Here is a 19,259-nt window from a genome sequence, read left to right on the forward strand (position 1 = left end):
TGCACACACACACACACACGCGCACACACACACACGCGCACACGTGCACACACACACACACACACACACACAGCACAGAACCTTGAAGCGAACCACTACGATAGGCAAATGAAGCAGGGAGCTGTGCTGAAGATGCAGCAAGTTGGCATCAGTTTTGTGCGCAAGTCATGCCAGCCTGCCAAATTGACTAATAAAACTAGAATAGAGAGGCCAGCGACAATAGAGAAAGAGGTGTCCTTTTATTGATCAAATTATTCCGTCTTGGGTAGACTGTGCCACCGGATAACAGTATGCTCGCAAAGACTACCAGACAGATTGTGACATTCCAGTGACATTATAATCGCGTGTCAACCCTTCTCCAGTCAATAAGCAGAATGCACTAATCGTGCGTCTTGGATCAGCAATTTCATGGTCTTCAAAGGGGGCCAGGAATTGGTGGCATGACCCTCCACACAGGGTGAGACCCCTCTTTCCTCAGCGAGTGCCACAGAGAGAAGGGGGGAGAAGAGCGATTGAGTAAAGGGAGAGGAAGTGCGGCAGGCGCAGAGCCAGAGAAGATTAACATCGCCATCTACTGGAAAGGGGTGGTGCCAGTCGCGTCGAAGGTGGGAGGAAGCCTGGTAGTTTACCCTCGCGGCCTGTCTTTCACCAAGACCTGTCAGAAACATTTAGACACACTTGCCAAAACAACAGGCCACACATCCACAGTGGCTAATAAGCCAGAGTGAAACCTCCAGCAGCCTCTGTTTGGTTTCAGAGAAAGGAGTGGAGTCTGCTCCCGATCAAGCTAAGTGACAGAGAAGAATCTTGGCTAATTCGCCTTTTCTGCAAGAATTTGACCTTGACAGCACAGGAAGCTCAAAAACAGTGATCGCCAGGGTTACAGAAGTAGCAGTTCTTTCTGATTTAACTCGATGCCAGAGAGAGTACAAACATGACAGCTTGTCAGATCGAATAATGACTCTTAATTTTAACCTTTCCGAACCAGGGAGGCTACACACAAGAGACTTTATTGGCTAAAAAAAGTGTCATGAACTGATGGAAGCATGTGTGACATTTGCTTTATATGCGCCACACCTAAACATAATTCACCTCTTCTGAGAAGTTCAGAAGGCATTTTCAGACTTTTCAAAGTGGCACAGACTGCAAATAACTCTGCATGATGTAAAAGAGATGCATGCTTTTCACAATAAAACGTATTTTCTTCTAAACAAACAAGTTTGACTTGCCACCAAAACTATGTCTCCTAAAATAAGAAGATTTACTTAGACCTAAATACCAGAGCTAAGTAATGAAGTAATCAGAAAGGAATTCTGCACTGCACCCAAACTTTGTGTCTACGTGACAATCATAGGCGGAGGTCACAATTTAAGCGTTAAGACCCATTTGAACTCTGCATCAACTCACATTGTAAACAGGAGGAAAAAAAAGGCAGAGGAGAGGACACAACCTACAGCGAGCCACTAAAGTGTCACATGGGGTGGTGTGTTACAGCAAAGGGGCTCAGCTCAGCAGCAGACGCACACCTGTTCTGACATTTTCTGCTGACCTTGACACACAAAACACATGACAATGCCACTCTCTCCATTTCAGGAGTAAAGGCTGTTTGATGAAGGCCCTTCACTTCCCCTTTCCTTGTCCTCCTGACACATTATACAGCATAGAAGAGAAGACAACCATGATGTAGCTCCTATGGATTTCACAAAGAGCAATAAATTACAGGCAAATATAGGGACGTATCATAATCGACGACAACTAATCACTGCTTACATGAATTCCCAGGTACTAACACGGCTTTTAAAATCCCAAATTTCAAAGTAAACTCAATTTGCAGAGGGCTAAAAGGCCTCAGCCTCGCCTCCATTTATTCCATTTCTATCATCTCCTTCTCACCCCGTCTTTTGAAGTTCATGACAGAGCTGCGATGCATTCATCCATCTGCTATTTTAATCAAAGAGAAAGCAAAGTACGGCTGCCAGGAGAGCTGCACGGGAAAACAGATGCAATCTTTCTGTTAATCACAGCATTAACAAGAAGTCGACAGTCCTGACGCACACGCCGGGGAGGGGAGCCAGTCCAGGTGTTAGATAATTGTCAGTTGTGCCAGTGGCTACGGTTACTTTTTTACAGTCCCAGCCTCTGTTTGACTGCTGTTCTACACTTGTGCCCTCCCTTTATCAAAAGGTTATAAAAGTCCTTTCCTCTGAAAACTGTAGGTAAACACAGAAGTCCTGGGAACGGTTTGTCCCTGATGACTGTAGTGGACTGTAAATGAATGCACAGATGTGTCGCTAAATTCAGTGCCAAGTCAAGTGTAGCTCACTTTTCAAGATGCATAAGGCGCATTTAATTTAAAAAGGAAAGACAGAAAACACCCAACCCCTGTCGAACCCCTGCAAAAACAAGTCCATACATCGTCTTTCTGGCAAACAACCATACATTAGAAAAGCATCACACTAGATGGAAATATAACCTGCCAGGACAGCAACTTGTCAGAAATGATTCACATACTTGTGTCATTCAGGGGGAAAAAAAACTCAATTCATATTCTCAAACGGAAGGTGAATTAAAAACTCTTGATAAGCAGCTGTATAAGAAGTCCAACATTAGGCTAATTACAGTGCGATGTGTTTCCTTACTTTGTCGATTTTAGTAAGTTTTCCAATAATTTATCTCGGTTTCCGTACTTCGTCACTTTCATTTATGCCTAGAGAGCAGCCCACTATCTCTTTTTCCAGATTCCTTAGATAAAGCCACAATCTCAGGGCGCCACACACAGAGAAACTCCAAAATCCCATTAGCATTTTGCTTTCATTATTTTTAATCAAACCCAGAAAACTGACACGTATTAATTAATATCCATTACCAGTTTTTGCCCCTCTCCCAGAGAAGACGTTGGGGGGGGAAAAGAAGCAATTAACTTAACAAAATAATAACAAAAATTGTTTCAGAAATCCCTGATAAATGTCATACGAGGTCCCGTCTAAATCTAAGAAGTGTAATACATTGTTGCTGTCATATTCCATTAAACTGCTATTACAGTCGTGATAGAACTATTAGTCACTACATTATTAATAACATTAATGTATTTACATTTTTGGTGTACAAGACTGCTTTCATGCAATAATTTATGAACCTGACTTCAGAGATGTTATAATGTTCCCCATCTATGCTCTTTTGTGTTTATTATTGATTGTGAAAACAGTCAAAATTTCGAGTGAAGTCCCGCCCCTGCCCCCCCTCCACCCCCCTAATGTATTGGATTGGGCTGTTTACATTAAAGGACGGGAATAAAGTGCATTTACATCTGAAGCATAACTTCATAATTTACATTCCAACATTTATTAGAGGTGACAAACGAGCATTTGGTCCACTCGTGCTTTTCCACAATGCAGCACTCATTCAATCCATATAAATTACAGCCGGGGCTATGGAGTGCAAGAGCAAATTATTTTATTATATTTATGCATGTATGACTCTATAGGGGGTTACCAAGACAAACAGGGAATTACTTGATTAGGCCAACTGTAGTTAACAAAGAAAGAAATATGAGACTAAGAGCTGGCTCAATCTAAATTCTGCATTATTTAAATGTTGGGCTCTAATTCAAATATCTACAATACACAGACCTCAGTGTAAAAGCTTTAGATGTATAACAATGGTGTATCTGTAAATTGTGGACTCCATCTTTGCTGCATTTTACTGTGGACTGTGTCTATGTATAAAGAATAGAGAGCCCTTTTAAATATTGCTGCTTCAACAGCTTAACCATAGCTAGAACTAATATTATTCAATTAAAAGAAACTTGCCTAAAAGGCAGTATTACATTACATAATTAGACAGGGCAGCATTTTCAGAAGTGTAGTTACAAATGCACTGAGGGGAACCCAGCATTTGAACAAATATCTGGCACTGTAGGGGAGCTTGCCGACAAATTAACAGCTAATAACTTACTGGGAAGCCAGATAAAAGGGAAAAAAATGTTCCCCAAAGTGTCAATTACAAATAATTTTTCCTCTGATTTCCGCACTTGTGAAAGCACGATGTGCTAAAAAGCGTTTAGAATGGTGTGCCGAAATTGCATGTTGTTCATTTACACACTGGATTTGTTCACAGAGGAATAATTCAGCAACAACAGCAGCAGCAGTTGTTTTTTAGGGTAGCTCTCAAAGCAAAAGCACATGCACCCCTGTTAAACATGCACTCAGTGGTCAGAGGAGAGAGAGACAGACAGACAGGTGGAGGAACAGGAAAATGAGACCAGACTGAATCAAATTCATGTTCATTAAAGACATGGGACATCACAAAAATTAGAAAGATGCTGACAAATCCGAGGGTCTGAGTACCTGAATTACCATAGTCATTTACTTATTAAAGTCAGGATGCTTCCTGTCAATCACGAGCCATCACAGTCTCCATTTGCAGCGGAAAGCCAGCGTAATTGCTTCTCATACTAATCAACACAACTTGTGTAATTATGCCTTGAAAGTGACATTGGAGGCTGAGAGCGATGTGAGCAGTCTTGACAGCGGAGACATCTCAGATTCATCGGGAGATTTCCAGCCTCGCTGCAAGGAGACAAGCCGCGCTCAGACCAAGTTACTCACTCGAGCAGTTTACAACCATAAACACAAAGAAAAGGCGATAAATCAAGCTGAAGTAATTACAAAGCAGAATAGAGTGTATAAAGGAAGCTCGGCTCAATAAGGCCACTTTCCCAAGTATATTGAGGCAAAATGACTACACTGTAATTAAACTAGTGTCGTATTTCTATCATTTCTTAAGTAAACATATTATGACAGTTCACTAAATTGTGGGAGAATAGGAAATTACAGCTCTGTTACCATGCTGTTTACATTAATATACTCACTGAGACGAAAACCCTACAAATAAAGTCCTAAGTATTCATTAAAGTTTATTGAATTCAGCTTAATCACAGACTTTACATATGTCTCCAAAATGAACTTTGTGTAAAACTAGCTTCAACATTCCTCAGAGCATTGGAAAACTATCCAAACCATATTCCCAGGCTGCATCTGTCACTAGTCAAACCGGGGCCAGGCCAGGAAGGTCAGAGCGAGGTCAAACGACTGCAACAAATCAAGAGCCACTGCTCGTGACATGAAACTCTATCTGCATAAAATATGTGCATTATTGACGTACAGTGACAGCGACGACTTCTTCGTGTACCATAGAGCCTTGTAGAGAATTAAATAATGTTCACTGTTCTCAATAACACAGCTTCTGTCATGTCTGCCATTGACGATCTAGTCTGACTCACGAGGCAAACAAATAAATGAAAATGTACACAATAGTTTGAAATGTGTGTTTATCATTTAAAAGTGGTGGGTGGGACTCTAGGGGGAAAAAACTTTAAAAAGTTACTAACATCAAAAGAAGTCAACTGATAATTCTGGCAGACTATGAGGGGAATAAGCGTAATGTTTTCATCTGTGAACAGTAACAAAGATGAGAGATTTATGGCTCATAAAAGTTCAAACAACAGAAAAACCAAAAATCCCTGTCTGTGTCATTCCTCAGTCATCACGTCCAAACTTCATCACATGAAGACAAAGTAAAGACGTGTTTTTTTTGTGGCCAAATACGAGAAAAACAAGTACAGTTACTGTCATAGAAAAGAGAAGCTTTTACAGGAAAAGCCTGTATGATTCACCCCCTGCGTTCAACTCTAATGACTCAAAAAGTGTGACCTGCACTTAAACAAGAAGTCACAGCCAGAAGCTGTAAACTCATTTTCCCCATCCAACCCAGCAACGTCGGCAGGACCTGGAAGATGTGCTCCGAGCATGCACGATAAATCTGACGTGAAATCATAATCATAAAAGCAATTAGCTGACCCTGCGCCACTCGTCCTTGGACATGACAGTGAGAATTCATATAGAGTCCTCTAAGGAGGCTGGCTGCCGGGTTGGGCGAGGAGGGGAAAAAGTGCAACACTGCAACAATAAAATGGAGGGCCCTTCCTGTATCATTAACCACCGAAACAAACAACGCATGATGCACAATGAGTGCTGCTCCGAGAAACACTTCGGCTTTTGCACCAATCGAAGAAATTCAACTTCACTCTGACCACTCAAACAAAGTGCGGTGTGCATTTGAAACAAGTACAGGTGATCCCAAGTCATCTCTGTACATTGTAATGGTGACACTGTGAATCATTTTCACATTCAAAATGAGTTTACTGAAACCCAACCGCGAAAGCGAGCAGCGCGTCGCTTCCAGCGAGTGCCTTTAATCGGTGCTCTCCGCCGAGTGTGAGAACGCAGACGATCAGATTTATTCCATTTTTCTCTTTCAAGGAGTGCGTCGCGACGCGGCGAAGTCTCCCCTCGCACAACCTTGCGAGCGCACACTCGCATAGTTTCTCGCCATCCCTTCCCACCCAGTAATTACAGCGCGACCAAACGAGTGGCTGCCACCTAGTGACCGTCTTCTCCAATAATCATGAAATATCTCTATGGCTCGCGCCCCCACTCGGACCATAACTCTTCTTTACTGCAGACAGCTCCAATAAAGGATTACAATTACAATTAAAGTAATGAGCAAAGAGGAAAAAAGAAAAATCTCTGAGAAGGTTCCCTTGACTAACTAAATGGCAGCAGAGTTTCTTGACAGAATGGAGTAACCATACCAGACTCATTACTGGCTCCCATTTCTTATTCTGCCCCAATAATTAATTTGGAGCATGTTGAAACCTGGACTATGGTTTTAGGTGATGAATGTGAAATGAATTGAAATATGAATTACCAAATATGAGATTAACTCCTTGTTGATGCTGCTTTATGGTGGTGGAAAGCAAAAACTGCTCAAACTACTTGAAATATATTTAATTTTCCTGTCATAATTTACTGTAGAAAAAAAAAATAAATAAATAAAAATAGAAAAGACCGTAAGTGTTGAAAAGACGTGTTTTTCCACAAACACGTGCTGAATTGGCAAAGTCATTCCGGGTAAAAAATAACTTTGTTAAGACCCAAGCGTGACCTTTGACTTCCTGGTAACACCACTGCGTTATGTCACATGTGTGATACACCCTCACACAAGTGAAAAAAATAAAAAGAAAACCCTCTTTCCAGGGCCAACATGTGAGCAGCATGTGGCTGCCTGCGACTCATATGGCTCATACGGCAGAGGAGCTGTCAGTGAGGGAGAGGTGAAATGAGGGGAAAAACAGGCAGAGAAAGACAAAAGGGGACAGTAGCAGCGGTAGGGCCTTCATGTCGCTGCCTGGAAGCATTACTGTTGGTGTGTTCTCTGCCGAGCAGCCAGGTCCCCTACAACTCCTGCACTTAACACACTGTTCCTTCCCCCCCTCTATAGTGCGATGGCGATTGCAAAGGGGCGGAAATTTGGAGACTGCTGAGCCAATACGGATCACTTCAAAGCAGCTTATTTAACGCTTGCTAAATTTTTCATCACAGTCGCTTAATATCCTGGGGAAAGGGAGCTTTTGAAGTTGCTGTGAGACCGGGGATGTTCTTCTTGCGAGTCTTTTTCCCCTCCCATTGCCAGCCTCCCTCTGCTGTACTAAAACCCCCCAACCTAAACACATAGACGCACTCCGTTTACACTACATATGCCCATGTGTGTGCACTGCAGACGCTGCCACTGGACCATTTTCTATCAGGGAAACCTCCCCAATAAACAATGCACTTTCGTTTGGGGCTTTTCATGTTCTGAAAGAGCAAAATTATTACTACAATTTTACAATTTACACATTTTTTATAATTTGATTTCATGTTTATGCATTAGTTTTACTCAATACCTCCACTTCTTAAACGATTAGACAATTTAGTGATCTGTCAATTAGCCAAAAATACAAGGCAATCGTTTTAATAATCGTATGGTTGATTGTATAAAATGCTAAGTTATTAGGCAGCAATAGCATCAAACAACCATTAGCAGCAGTCTACACAAGACTAATAAGAGGAAGGATCTTAGTGATCACTCATACCTGCTATTCAATCTAAAATATAAGTTTGAGCATAATTTAGTCAGCGAGAGATGAGGAGCCTAGAGGTGAGCAGAGATTGTCACTCCAGGGAGTGAGTGGCAGGGGTAATGGCCACAGCAGTGATAAGTCAAAGGTGGGAGGGGGAGGGGGCTTTAAAGACAAAGACAAACCAAGCTTGGGTGAGGGCAACCAAAGAGCTGCACCAGAGGCAACAGCAACGGCTGGCAGCAACAGTTATAGCAGTCAACCATGGAACACACTCTGGTCTCTCTAACTGCTGGTCTAAACCTGCCCCTGTGGCCTGGATGGTGGCAGAGGCTGGAGCCTCTGAGCTGGGCCCTCTCGCCACAAAGGAGAGCCCACGCCATGCAATGTGCCAGGGCCCTCTGATCTGGGCGAGGTGAGTCAGAACCTGTTAACATGACTGGTGTCCCCAGCCTGACACACTGGCTTGTCTGACATGCACATGTGCATATAAATGTTATACAAACGTGTGCTCGCTCCCCCCACCCCCGCCCCTCTCTGCCCTCCCAACCCTGCCAGCACTCCCTTTCCTCTCATCCAGATAAAATCCTTTCAGACACAAATTTCAATTATTCACCTCATCCAAATAATGCCATGTGACAAGAATTATCCCTACTGTAATAATCCACTTAACTGCGAAAGAGCAGCTCATCAAAAAGAAAAGGGAGGAAAGGGGTTGGAAGTGAGTGTGGTGGTGGGCGGGTGGGGGGGTGACTTGTCAACCAGTCTCGAATCAGGACCCTCTTAACAAGAATTTCTTCCCTTTTTGAGGAGGCAGTCTTGAAGCGCACTGGGATGATGAAATTGAAGTAAATTGAAAGAAAGCCTGAGAGAATGCTCCCACAATCAATAACCCCAGGATTAAATTAGCCTTGGCATGAAGGGATGATGGGGGAGGATGAGGAGTGAATGGTGGTGAATGACATTGAGACATGTAGCCTGAACAATACAACACTTCTCTAACCTGGATTCTGTTCCCATACAAGGACAGTGAATGTACCTAGGATCTATTCCATCACACTTGGCAATTCAGGTATTCTAGGCCTTAACTGTTGTCATGACTTGGGTCTTGCATGCATTTTTAACGCATCAGATTGCAGGTTATGTAAAACAGATTGTTCTTTTTTTAATGTTGACTATGTGAGCATTAACATCTTGAATTGTTTACGAACATAACTTTTTCTGAGACACTTGTTTCTAATAGTCTTCTCAGGCAACAAAAGCATCATTCCAAATAAGAACCGGCAAGGCACAGGCTTTTTGGACGCAACTGTGGTGAAGACAATGGGGTTAATCTAAGAACAACAGACTTATGATGAGAGCAAGTGTAGGACCAACCAATGTCACTGCGAAAATATGACTTTCTATATGTTTTAACTCTCCTGACAGATTTATTATAGTACTAAAGATCCTGAATTATCATGTGAACCCTTTAAAAAGAAATAATCTTTATTTTATACACAATTTTATATAAATTACAAGTAGTCAACAGAGTCCTTAATGAAATATGAATGTATTGAATAAAACTATTACTTTTTGTAATCCTTCCAACTACATCTGACTTGCATTGATATTAAGTAAAAGACAACCAGTCACAACCATTCATTCTGTTCTACATACTGGTTTCTTACCAGGGCTTCTCTGGGGGAAGCGGCTAAATTATCTCCAGGTAGAAGGGCAGCCTGGAAAGACAAACATAACCTTGTATTAGAGCGCCATCTACTGGACGATGGCGGGTACATCCAGTTCATACAGAAGATAATCAGTGATATTTTAAGTAAACCTGTACACTCAGTGTATCTCACTATGCATAAAAAGGTACAGAAATAAAAGCTATGTAAAGTCCTATGAAAGATGTCCCTATTAATTTATCAGTGTCACATTTGCGTACTAATAAGAATATGACTACAATCTCTCCCTAAATACGAGAAGACAGAGAACCAGCTGTTTGCGCATCCACCTTTTTGTTAAAGCTGGAAAAGTAAAGAAAACACAATTGAATGCATTTGCATAATCGCATGTAGACAAAAAAACTATTGAAACATCTGTTGCTCATGCACCGATTGATTATGCCCTAAAATAGATTATGATAAAACACTAACATCACAATAACAAATTCAGTTCCTTGCTGAAGATATTGTCCTGCTCTGTCTGATATTTATTAACTACCCAACCCCCATGCATATGTCAACCAATATTGTAGTATATGCTAAGCTGATCTCTGACGATGTGTCTGACTCACTACTTACTAGAACATTTTGCTTTAGAGCTTGTCAGCAACTTAAACCACTACAATGTCAGCAAAGCGTGAATAACACGCGTTCCTGTCTGCAGGCGTGTTGAGCTCACATTGACCTTTCCACAGCATTACAGCAAGCCATTAACGTCACATAATGAGACAGTAAAGAGCTACATGGTCGGAGGGACATACGTAAATGTGGCCATACGTAGCTAGCTAGGTAACGCAGCTTAGTACGTGCTGGCAAAGTACAACAACCTCTGATTACGTTATCGTGCCAACTTGACAACACAATGACGAGAGGCAACTTTTGAAACATTGCAGGCGATAGCTAACAGGCTAACTAGCAAAAACGTGCTAAACAAGACTAGCCGACGGTTTAAAAAGTAAGCAGCAAGGGTCGTGGCATTTCAAAGTCATAGATTATTAACACATTAAAAGAGTTCGCTGTTGTATGTGGCCACCGAAAGGGGGGCGTTTAGCTGTATAAATGTAAACCTGTGTCGGAAGATCAGGTTGCTCGGTGGATGCCATCTTTCTACCCCTAGTTTGCTTGGGAGGTTGCTCGACTGGAGTTTGCTCGATTGCTTTTCCCTCAAATCTGGCAGCTTTGCTAGAAGTAACGGAACCAAGTGATTCGACTTTACGTATGGACAACGACGTAATATCAAACGAACTGCTCCTTAATAAAACATTGATAAAAATAATGTCACAAAAAATAAAAATAAAAAAACACAAAAAACTGCCATATAATGGACAGTCTTATAGCGGCTGGCGTCTCTGTCACTACAACTTCATTTCCCAGCATTCATAGCGCGCACCAGAGCGGCGATTCCGTGTTTAAAACTGCTAGTGCTGAAACGGCGAGAAGTGCTGGTGTTGTCCGTGTTGTGTGGGATCGAGGGAAAGTCATTTCTTCGCCCACGTGTAGAATGAGCGACGGGAAACCGTGTAAAGTGTGTAACTTCACACGGCAGCAGTCGATTGGGTTGGTAGCTTTGTCTCTAGATGAGCTGAAGACCAAAGGTAGGTTCTTATAGGTTTAAGTTGCAGTCGTGCCCCGTGTCGTATGAAGCCCGATTATTCAAAATGATATTCAAATTATATTATATTCAACGGCGACATTTGATTGCGTCAGTCTAATATATTAAGTGTCAGCGTTTAATGTGAAAGTGAAATACACCGCGCATGGGGAACAATCATGGAGGTCCGTCAAAGTCTGTCACGATCACAGACGAGCATTGTGTGTTGAGGCGTGTTCGGACACGCGGGACCCAGAACCGCAGACCTCCTTCAACAACAAGGCTCATTCCGAGAATACCAGTCACCAGGTCCGGGCCGGGCTCAGGTCCTGTCATTGTAGCGGCTCCCTCTCCAAGCGTTGACCTCGTTAAGTTATAACTGGGTTGTAACATCTCCAAACAGCATATACAGTAAACAGCATGTATTCTAGACGGCGCAGGTCATCTAGGTTCACTTGGATGAGATTGTAAAAGGTCCTTTGCTCTTTCCACAGGACGTGAGTGTCTGGGGTTTAGTCCCAGTGCCCCAGTTACAGTGGTCCTTGAGGACGATGGGACCATAGTGGAGGATCAGGCTTACTATCTGTGTTTACCCTCGAACACAAAGTTTATGCTGCTGCAGCAGAAGGAGGCATGGTCTCCAGTCCGCCGGAGTAAGCGGCATTCTGACCCGTGTCTGGAATCACTGTCACCGTTGATAATGGTAATGATGCACGCCAGCTGGTCATCACGCAGCGGTCATTCCCGTTGTCATTGCAGTGGATGGCGGCACAGCCTGGATGGCCAGGGATTCTGTGATGCTGGAGACCGACTCTGTGGACGCCTCCTCCGGCGCCGCGGCCGCAGCATCCTGGCGGGACCTAGCGCAGCGCGTGAAGCAGGACGTGGCCAACGTCATCCTCATGTCAGAAGGAGACTTACAGGTACGTCACTGATTCTCTGTTTTCTCAGCCGGACGCGCTAATAAATCTGCTTTCCTCCGTGTTTGAAGAGGCGACAGTGCATTGACTCTAAGCCTGATATAACATGTCACTTGATTTGTGTATGGCAAAAGCTCTGCTATTCCCCTTTCACTTGGCTCACAACTTCACAGGCTGATATTTGTCAATCCAGACCTTGGTGGATGTCCCGTGTCTGGAGCTCGCCTCCGCTCTGGGCTTCCAAGAAAAGCAGACCAAAGAACTCCAGGAGCAACTCCAGGGCTTTTTGGACCGAAAAGAGGAAGAGCGCCAGTCCAAGCAGCTGCTGCAGCTCTATATCAAAGTTATGGAGGAGGGGAATGCACAGCAGCAGGAGCAAAGTGAACCCAGCCAGGGAGGTACGGCAGTGTTATCATGTGCTTTTTTACATTTGGACTGCTTTTATTCTCTTGCTTCATTCACCAAAAGAGGCTGCAAAGTTCAGACTGTGGGTTTCAAAAACAATCTATCAATCTATAATCTAAAACAATCTCAACTATGTGAACCTTTTCCACTTCTCGGTTTGGAAGTCATTTAACAGAAACCTTGTGAAGTAGCCCATAGCAATATACAATCAGAAATCGATTACACTTTTGGATAATTGCCTTTTTGAACTGTCAATAGTCTGTTCAATAGCGAGTCTCAAGCATCGGTTCCAGGGCGTGTAAGAGCCTGTTGGTACATTACTGCAGGTCTGGCTTAGTTGTGCTCTGGTTTTGTGTCTCTTGTTTTTCATTGTAACTTTCAGAATAAATAGAAATGTTTAAAATTATATTAGTACTTGTATTAGTAATAGTACTTAGATGAAGAGCTGTGCTTGTGTCATTTGGTCACTAGGTGGAACCATTGTCGCTACTGAAAAGTACCCACCTCTCTGCAGTGACTTACTTTCACTCACACTTGTGCGCGGCTGCAACTGTAATAACCAACAAATGTTTTAACGTGTCAGTGGCTCGAGATGTGGACGTCCTGGATGGAGTGGAGGTGGACTCTGCATCTGGATTCACGTCCAGGACGCTGATGGTCCTGAAGGGCAAAACGAGCCCTGAGACCAGGCTCTCAACTGAGGACCTGCAGGTAATCCACACTGATCCAGACCACCTTAAAGCTGCTGCACATCCAAAGATCCCGGATCCAGTCTTGTTTTAGACGTTCCTTTAAAGTTGCTAAGCTAGATATGCATAACCTTCGGTGCCTTACATGTTCTAACAAAGCAGGGAACGCTCTTTATCATATAATCCATCACATGTTCTCACACGCTGACGCGTAGCAGTGATGCAGTGAAGCCTCTCTCCTATGTCTTAGCTGATTGTGACCAGAGGGGGCGCTATGGAGCAGGTGCTGGGCTGGGACAAAGGGAGAACGTCGCTGTTGCTGCGAGCCTGCGACGCTGAGCTGACCAGGCGTCTCCAGCAGGTTCAGGCCGCGCAGTCCATCAGGAACAGCACAGAACCAGACAGCAGCCTGTAGTCCAGCAAAGCGGACGCAAAGAAAGACCAGCTGAAGGCTGCAGCTGGGCACAGACTGAGAGGAATTCACAGTAGCTGCCTAAGGATCAGTGGAATAGGACTTACCCTGTGTTATCGATAATATCCGTAACACAGAGTCTATGAATGTTGATGATTTTACCCTTCACATCATTTGGTGGAAGCTGCAAACCACATAAGTGCTTTTGCCTCAGGAGGAGGCAGGATGATTTGCACTAGTCATGTTTTTCAAAGACATGTTGACCCAAACCATTGGTATCGACTGTCTGTCGGCTCTTTTTTTTTTTGGATGAGGGCCACGCTGTGAAAATAAACAGATAAAGGTAAATTTGTCCGCGTGGAACCTAAAGCTACAGTTTGATATTTTGGGGGATGTGTTTACTCAGATTTCTTTTCGGCACCACTTCCAGTTTGGTTTCAGTATGATTTTCTTCCCCATCTAACTTCAGATCTGCAGTTAGATCCTAAAATAAGGTTAGAAAGTATCTTCAGAGATTCTCCATGAGAAATCGTATACACCCCCAGGACTTAGCTTTACAGGTTATTTAGCTGTTTAGACAAGCATTTATTTCTCAGTTCTGTACGTCACGACTGCCTCCTGCGTGTTGTGCCTCCCAGTATGTTTTTATACGTATGCACCTTGAATGTCCTTCCTTGCCACAGTAAATGACCACTGACTGAACCCGTATATGCTGGAAAAAACACACTATGACAACTCACCACCCAGGGCACAGTACAAAAGTAAGTCGTAGAGCCCTGCGTCAGAGTGACGTGGACGTCGACATACAGTATGTGAATGCTGACCTCAACCAAATCTACCAGTGTAAATGTGAAACCAACACCCACAGACCCACACACTTTAATGTTTTCTACTGAATTATATGGATCACATGTATTTTTTATCCACTTTAAACACAGTATGCTGTCGTGTGAAATGCAGATTCATCCACAGTGGTCACGGTCATGCTGTATCAGCTCTGAGTCTGTTAGATTCATGCTGCTGCCATGTTTTCCAGCCTTTGGGTAATGAGTTTCATGGTGCGCTTAATTCCAGTATAGCTTCAAATAGGTTTAAGTGTTAGTGGAGCTCCACACTGTCTTGGTGGATGAGCTCATGACTTTATGGTTCTCAGGTAGAACTGCAGGTTTGCTCTCTAAGCGCCCAGTTGCCCTGAGGACTGTCTGGGCATTTGATGCTGGAAACCAGACTCTTCCGAGGGCACATCCTGATGAGTTTGTTGGGTTGCAAATGCCAAGGTGACATGTGGGTCGGTGCACACTTTTCAATGCTCAGTGTCCTGGTGGCTTTCAGAATATAAAATAATAGTTTTGGTTTAAGTAAGAAGTGAAATCTTTTTTTTTGAGCCTGTACATTCATATGTGCTCAGTGAATGTCTTTGTTACGGAGAAAAAATGTCACATCAGAGATGATTTCATGTGTCTGAGTGACCTAATAATGACTGCTTTGATAGAGGAGTTGAGCTGCATAATGTATGAAGGATCAACAACCAGCATTCATTGCTTCTTAGACCCAGACATGTCCAGAATACTGCGAATGAATTCATTACCTCCGTCAGGGTACGTGCCTCAGTATTCGGTTACAGGAAAATCCACAGCTCGCATGTTATGCACAAAATAATATAGTATATGAAAGCTGTTTTAATTAATAAATCGAATCATATAATACAGAAATGAAACCAAGGCAGTTTAAAAATGAGATTGCAGCGGTGCCTCAGCAAAGAAGACAGATTTAGAAACTAATTAGAGTTCATGTATGTGCATGATCAAATAGTGTTCAAATAGTTGCCACAGTCTAAAGTTACTTAAACTACACATCTCCAGGTAAACGGATGGATTCAGCTTTACTGATGTACCTGATCTTCCACCCCTTGTTTTTCCCACTGCTGTCAGACCTGAAGCTCACGTGCACCTCGTAGCTCCCTGTGTCTATCCTGGCTGGAGGCCTCTGTCCGCAGAAAGGCCCGTACTCCTGCCCGGCAGTCCAAACCTTGAGGAAGCGCGAGACCGAGTGTTCACCGATGCCCAGCTGATTGATGGCTAGCCCAAGAATGAATATGCAGGAAGCGGGCTGAGCGTACAGTATATTACCCAGCGAGGACAGCTCAGTGACACGCTGCCTACACGGGCATGAGCAGGAATACATTCCTTATTCATGGTGGGTGTGCGTGGTCACCTTCAGCGTGTCGTAGGGGCAGGGCACGTCTGGGTGTCCCTCCACATCGAAAGGGTCCAGGAAGTCCAGCACGACCCGGTGGCCCTCGGGTAAACGGATGGTGTGGTCGCATCGGCTCATGGGGGGGTAGGGGCTCGGGTAGCCTGGGCTGCTCAGAACCCCTGTCGGCGACGTCAGCACCTGGCTGGCGCACGGCACTGCGGGGAACACAGGCACCCGTCCCATCAGCGAAACCCGGAGCTGCTTGAGTTTTGCAAAGCATGTTTTTAATGATGGATTCATTCAGATTTGCATTATTGCCCCAGCAAGTGTGCACATGTTGCTGTAGACAAAAACAGATGAGCACCGCGAACGGGCCGAGTCGCTGTAATTCATATAATTAGCAGAATCTGTGGGCAGATAATCATTTTTGCACATTCATTGCGTGATTTGTTTTGTCACCCTTTTTCCTCTGGCAGAGAATGATCATTTAAGGCATCAGCTGGTAATTGTGATTAATTGCCTCGTGTCAGTGCACTATTAGCGCCGCGCACAGGTATCAATTTTTAATGCCATTTTGAAGTTGATTTTCCCCCAGGAATCGACGGTCATTAACCTTCCCCTGCAGCAGCTGGCGGAGATCAACAGCTCCACGCGTCAGCTTGCCGTTTCTGAAGCGAGTTAGTGGAAGGGACGCTCGACGGAACCACAGCCGTGTGTCCTAAATGTCAGGAAATAGCTTCGGAACGTTTGTTGAGCAATGCTACGATTTACTGGGGTCATTTCTGAAGACAAATGGGTTCTAATCACAAAATGCATAGCTACATTTGTAATTCAACTTTGAAATCAGCTACATTTAGTATTTGACCTAATGTCATTGCCACAGTGAGGTGGAGCCATGTTCTCCATCCTCTGATTTGTTGGTACCAATACAAATACTTCAGTTATTAGCTCATAGTCCACATTAGTTGAAATCAGCCTGTCTCTGCTAACAGGCTGCGTGCTGCTGGTGTTAAGGTTGATGTAGTCAGACCTTTACTGAAAAAACACCTTTCGACCCAGGAGTTCTAGCTAATTGTGGGGCCAACATCCAACCTGCCCTTTATCCTCATCTTTATATGTGACTCTGTGTAGGAGTTCCAGCATAGAGATGTGTTTGTGAGGGCTCTCATTCATCCAGGTGATGAGAAAAGTTGAACAGAAGCACCTGTGTCCCTAAAAAGCTAAACAGGCAAGTGATGTAAAATAAAAATGATAAATAATCATCTGAAGGCTGCTGAACAAGAGATACAGGAATGAGCACGTGAGCATGAAGATTTAGCAACATAATGGTTGCAATTTGCCGTCCAGAGAGGCCGAGTGTTAAGAAGCATAATAACAGAGCACGAAGTGTATTTACACAGATCAATATGCGTCTAAATGCTGTGTGCAAAGCTCTTAACACGGTGTGATTGAGCTCAAATGCCTCTTGAGCTCTGGACCGCGCGGCTCGTACCTGTGCAGGACCTGTTGTTGTCATGGAGAAGGTGTCCTTGTCGGCACGTGCAGTAATAGCCACCAATGTAATTGTGGCAGTGATGGTCGCACACCCTCTCCCCGTCCACCTTGGACAGACATTCGTTGACATCTGAGGGACAGAGAGGATCTCACTTGTCTGTTGGTGAACAAACGCTAAAGAGAAAATGCCTCAGGTTTTGGTCGCAGCTTCCTGTGCTCTGTACAACAGATGGTGCGAATGAAGCAAACACCGAAAAACATGGTTCGAATTTAAGTGGCTCACACCAGAGGGTGCCGGCAATTAAAAGTAAAACTAAGTGATGAACAGACTAAACAAATGCGCTGTTGTAATTGTTTCTTCCAATTAAAACACAAAAAGTTTGAGAAATTGCAGAGTTCTCTGTTTTCTTTTTCCTTGAGGCTCAACAGCAGAATCCTAAAGGTCCACAAAAGATAAGAGTATTGTTCAAATATAGAAATTGACCAACAAAAAAACATCATTATGCTTATGTCTGTATTAGTTAATTATGGTCTTTTTCCTTTAAAAATTGAAAGCTGAATTATTATTTAACATATTTACAGTATTCCCTTTCCCTTTTCTAAAATCTCCTCTATATTGTAATTGCGAAACGACTCCCGGCACCAAACGTCACGCGGCTCTGCTTCACCTTCCGCGGTGTAAAACGCTTGGAAGCCCGTGAATCGGCCTTCGTTCGAGTAGTCGCTCCTAAAAACCACTGACATCCGGTTCGCAGCGGACAGGATGACGGTGTTCCTCGGGCTGCTCTCAGACCTCTTCTCCTCCTCGCCGCAGAACCGCAGGGTCTCATTCCCTTCCGCCAGAACCTGGCGGGACAGACGGGGGTCGGCGGCCCGTGAGCCGAGCGCAGGTGAGCAGTGGCGGCGGTGAGGCCTCCCCGTACCTGCACGTAGTCGTACTCGCACCGGTCGGACGGCTCCACGCTGAAGTGAGTGAAGTAGAGTTTGACCCGGTGGCCCTCCGGGACCGTGATGTTCCACACCACGCGCTGGCGGTCGGGGTACGGCCGGGGGAAGTCCGGGGAGGTGAGGCTGCCGTACGGCCCGCCCACGTCCACGCTCAGCGAGACGCGGGCGAGGAGAACCAGGACGAACACGTAGCGGCCGCTGAAAGATCAGAAGCGACACCCGCGGTCGGAGGGGTCGTCATGAACGTGCGGGCGCCGGGCGACGCTCACCTGCTCATGTCTGTTCGCCTCGCGCTGCGCGGGGACTCGCCGGGTTTTGTGATGGCTGGCTCCTGACGCTCTGGGGGTGAATGAACCCAGCTGTCCAGGCCGGTCAACGTTTGGGCAAACACGCCGAGAGCAGCACATGATCCGTTTTCTCCGCCTCCCTCAGGCGCAGAAACGTGTCCAAGCCACGAGTGTCTGGGTTGTTTATATTGATCTTTCCTACAGTTTTACCAACAGTCCCACAAAAGGGGACATTCACAAAAAGGCTCAATCCTAAAAATGCTATATTTCTTCTCATAATTCACTGGTTAATTAAATTATTTTCACAAGGGCTGAAATTCACCCCTGGACTTTTCAGAGCCCTGGTGAGTCTTGTTTAGACAGTGACGCTGATCGGACCGGACTTTCGGCCACACTAATTATTCCAGAGCCCGCTCTGATGATTGCCGTGCAGGGAGGCCGGTAAATGAAAGCTTCAGCAAACAACACAGAAACCCCACAACACTTACGCGGCCGGCCCCTTGGTTGGCACCTAATTACAGCATCGGGGCTGAAAAGGCAGCGGCGCGTCAACAGCTCCCCACTGAATGCCACCAGATTGCATCAGTTTTTTTCGGCACCATCTGCACTGGGCCGAATGTGCCGTAGTCTGACTTCATTGTAAAGCCT

General features: G+C 44.5%; 3 protein-coding genes across 5 annotated transcripts in view; 1 reads left to right on the forward strand and 2 right to left on the reverse strand.

Annotated features, from left to right (window-relative positions):
• pex14 (peroxisomal biogenesis factor 14) overlaps positions 1-10,822 on the reverse strand; it is a 39,224-nt gene extending 28,402 nt beyond the window's left edge. For all 3 annotated transcript variants that reach the window (XM_029156111.3, XM_029156112.3, XM_029156110.3), the window contains exons 1-2: positions 10,737-10,822; positions 9,631-9,681 (exon numbers count right to left, since the gene is read on the reverse strand). In XM_029156111.3, the coding sequence (XP_029011944.1) occupies positions 9,631-9,681; positions 10,737-10,772 (87 nt within the window). In that variant the 5' untranslated portion in view covers positions 10,773-10,822. The remainder of the gene's footprint in view (positions 1-9,630; positions 9,682-10,736) is intronic.
• A 168-nt stretch (positions 10,823-10,990) lies between these two features.
• On the forward strand, positions 10,991-15,073 carry dffa (DNA fragmentation factor, alpha polypeptide). Its single transcript, XM_029156113.3, has 6 exons — positions 10,991-11,264; positions 11,755-11,913; positions 12,020-12,183; positions 12,374-12,578; positions 13,169-13,296; positions 13,525-15,073. The coding sequence occupies exons 1-6, from the start codon at positions 10,991-10,993 to the stop codon at positions 13,687-13,689; spliced, it is 1,095 nt and encodes a 364-aa protein (XP_029011946.1). The 3' UTR covers positions 13,690-15,073.
• Positions 15,074-15,342: 269 nt separating this feature from the next.
• Positions 15,343-18,720, reverse strand: masp2 (MBL associated serine protease 2). Its single transcript, XM_029156114.3, has 6 exons — positions 18,594-18,720; positions 18,300-18,522; positions 18,045-18,222; positions 17,375-17,506; positions 15,901-16,097; positions 15,343-15,714 (listed from the first exon to the last, which is right to left on the reverse strand). The coding sequence occupies exons 1-6, from the start codon at positions 18,599-18,601 to the stop codon at positions 15,535-15,537; spliced, it is 918 nt and encodes a 305-aa protein (XP_029011947.1). The 5' UTR covers positions 18,602-18,720; the 3' UTR covers positions 15,343-15,534.
• Positions 18,721-19,259: the final 539 nt, after the last annotated feature.

This window comes from Betta splendens, chromosome 7 (genome assembly GCF_900634795.4).
Source record: "Betta splendens chromosome 7, fBetSpl5.4, whole genome shotgun sequence".
NCBI classification, from domain to species: Eukaryota; Metazoa; Chordata; class Actinopteri; order Anabantiformes; family Osphronemidae; genus Betta; species Betta splendens.

What these genes read in the sequence shown, in the direction of transcription:
- dffa (XM_029156113.3), top strand. Translation starts at nt 10,991, where the DNA reads ATGGACAGTCTTATAGCGGCTGGCGTCTCTGTCACTACAACTTCATTT. An exon ending in TGTCAGAAGGAGACTTACAG is followed by an intron (nt 12,184 to 12,373) that starts GTACGTCACTGA and finishes TTGTCAATCCAG; the next exon opens with ACCTTGGTGGATGTCCCGTG. An exon ending in AAGTGAACCCAGCCAGGGAG is followed by an intron (nt 12,579 to 13,168) that starts GTACGGCAGTGT and finishes TTAACGTGTCAG; the next exon opens with TGGCTCGAGATGTGGACGTC.
- masp2 (XM_029156114.3), bottom strand. An exon ending in AGCGTTTTACACCGCGGAAG is followed by an intron (nt 17,507 to 18,044) that starts GTGAAGCAGAGC and finishes TCTGTCCCTCAG; the next exon opens with ATGTCAACGAATGTCTGTCC. An exon ending in CAACAACAGGTCCTGCACAG is followed by an intron (nt 16,098 to 17,374) that starts GTACGAGCCGCG and finishes TGTTCCCCGCAG; the next exon opens with TGCCGTGCGCCAGCCAGGTG.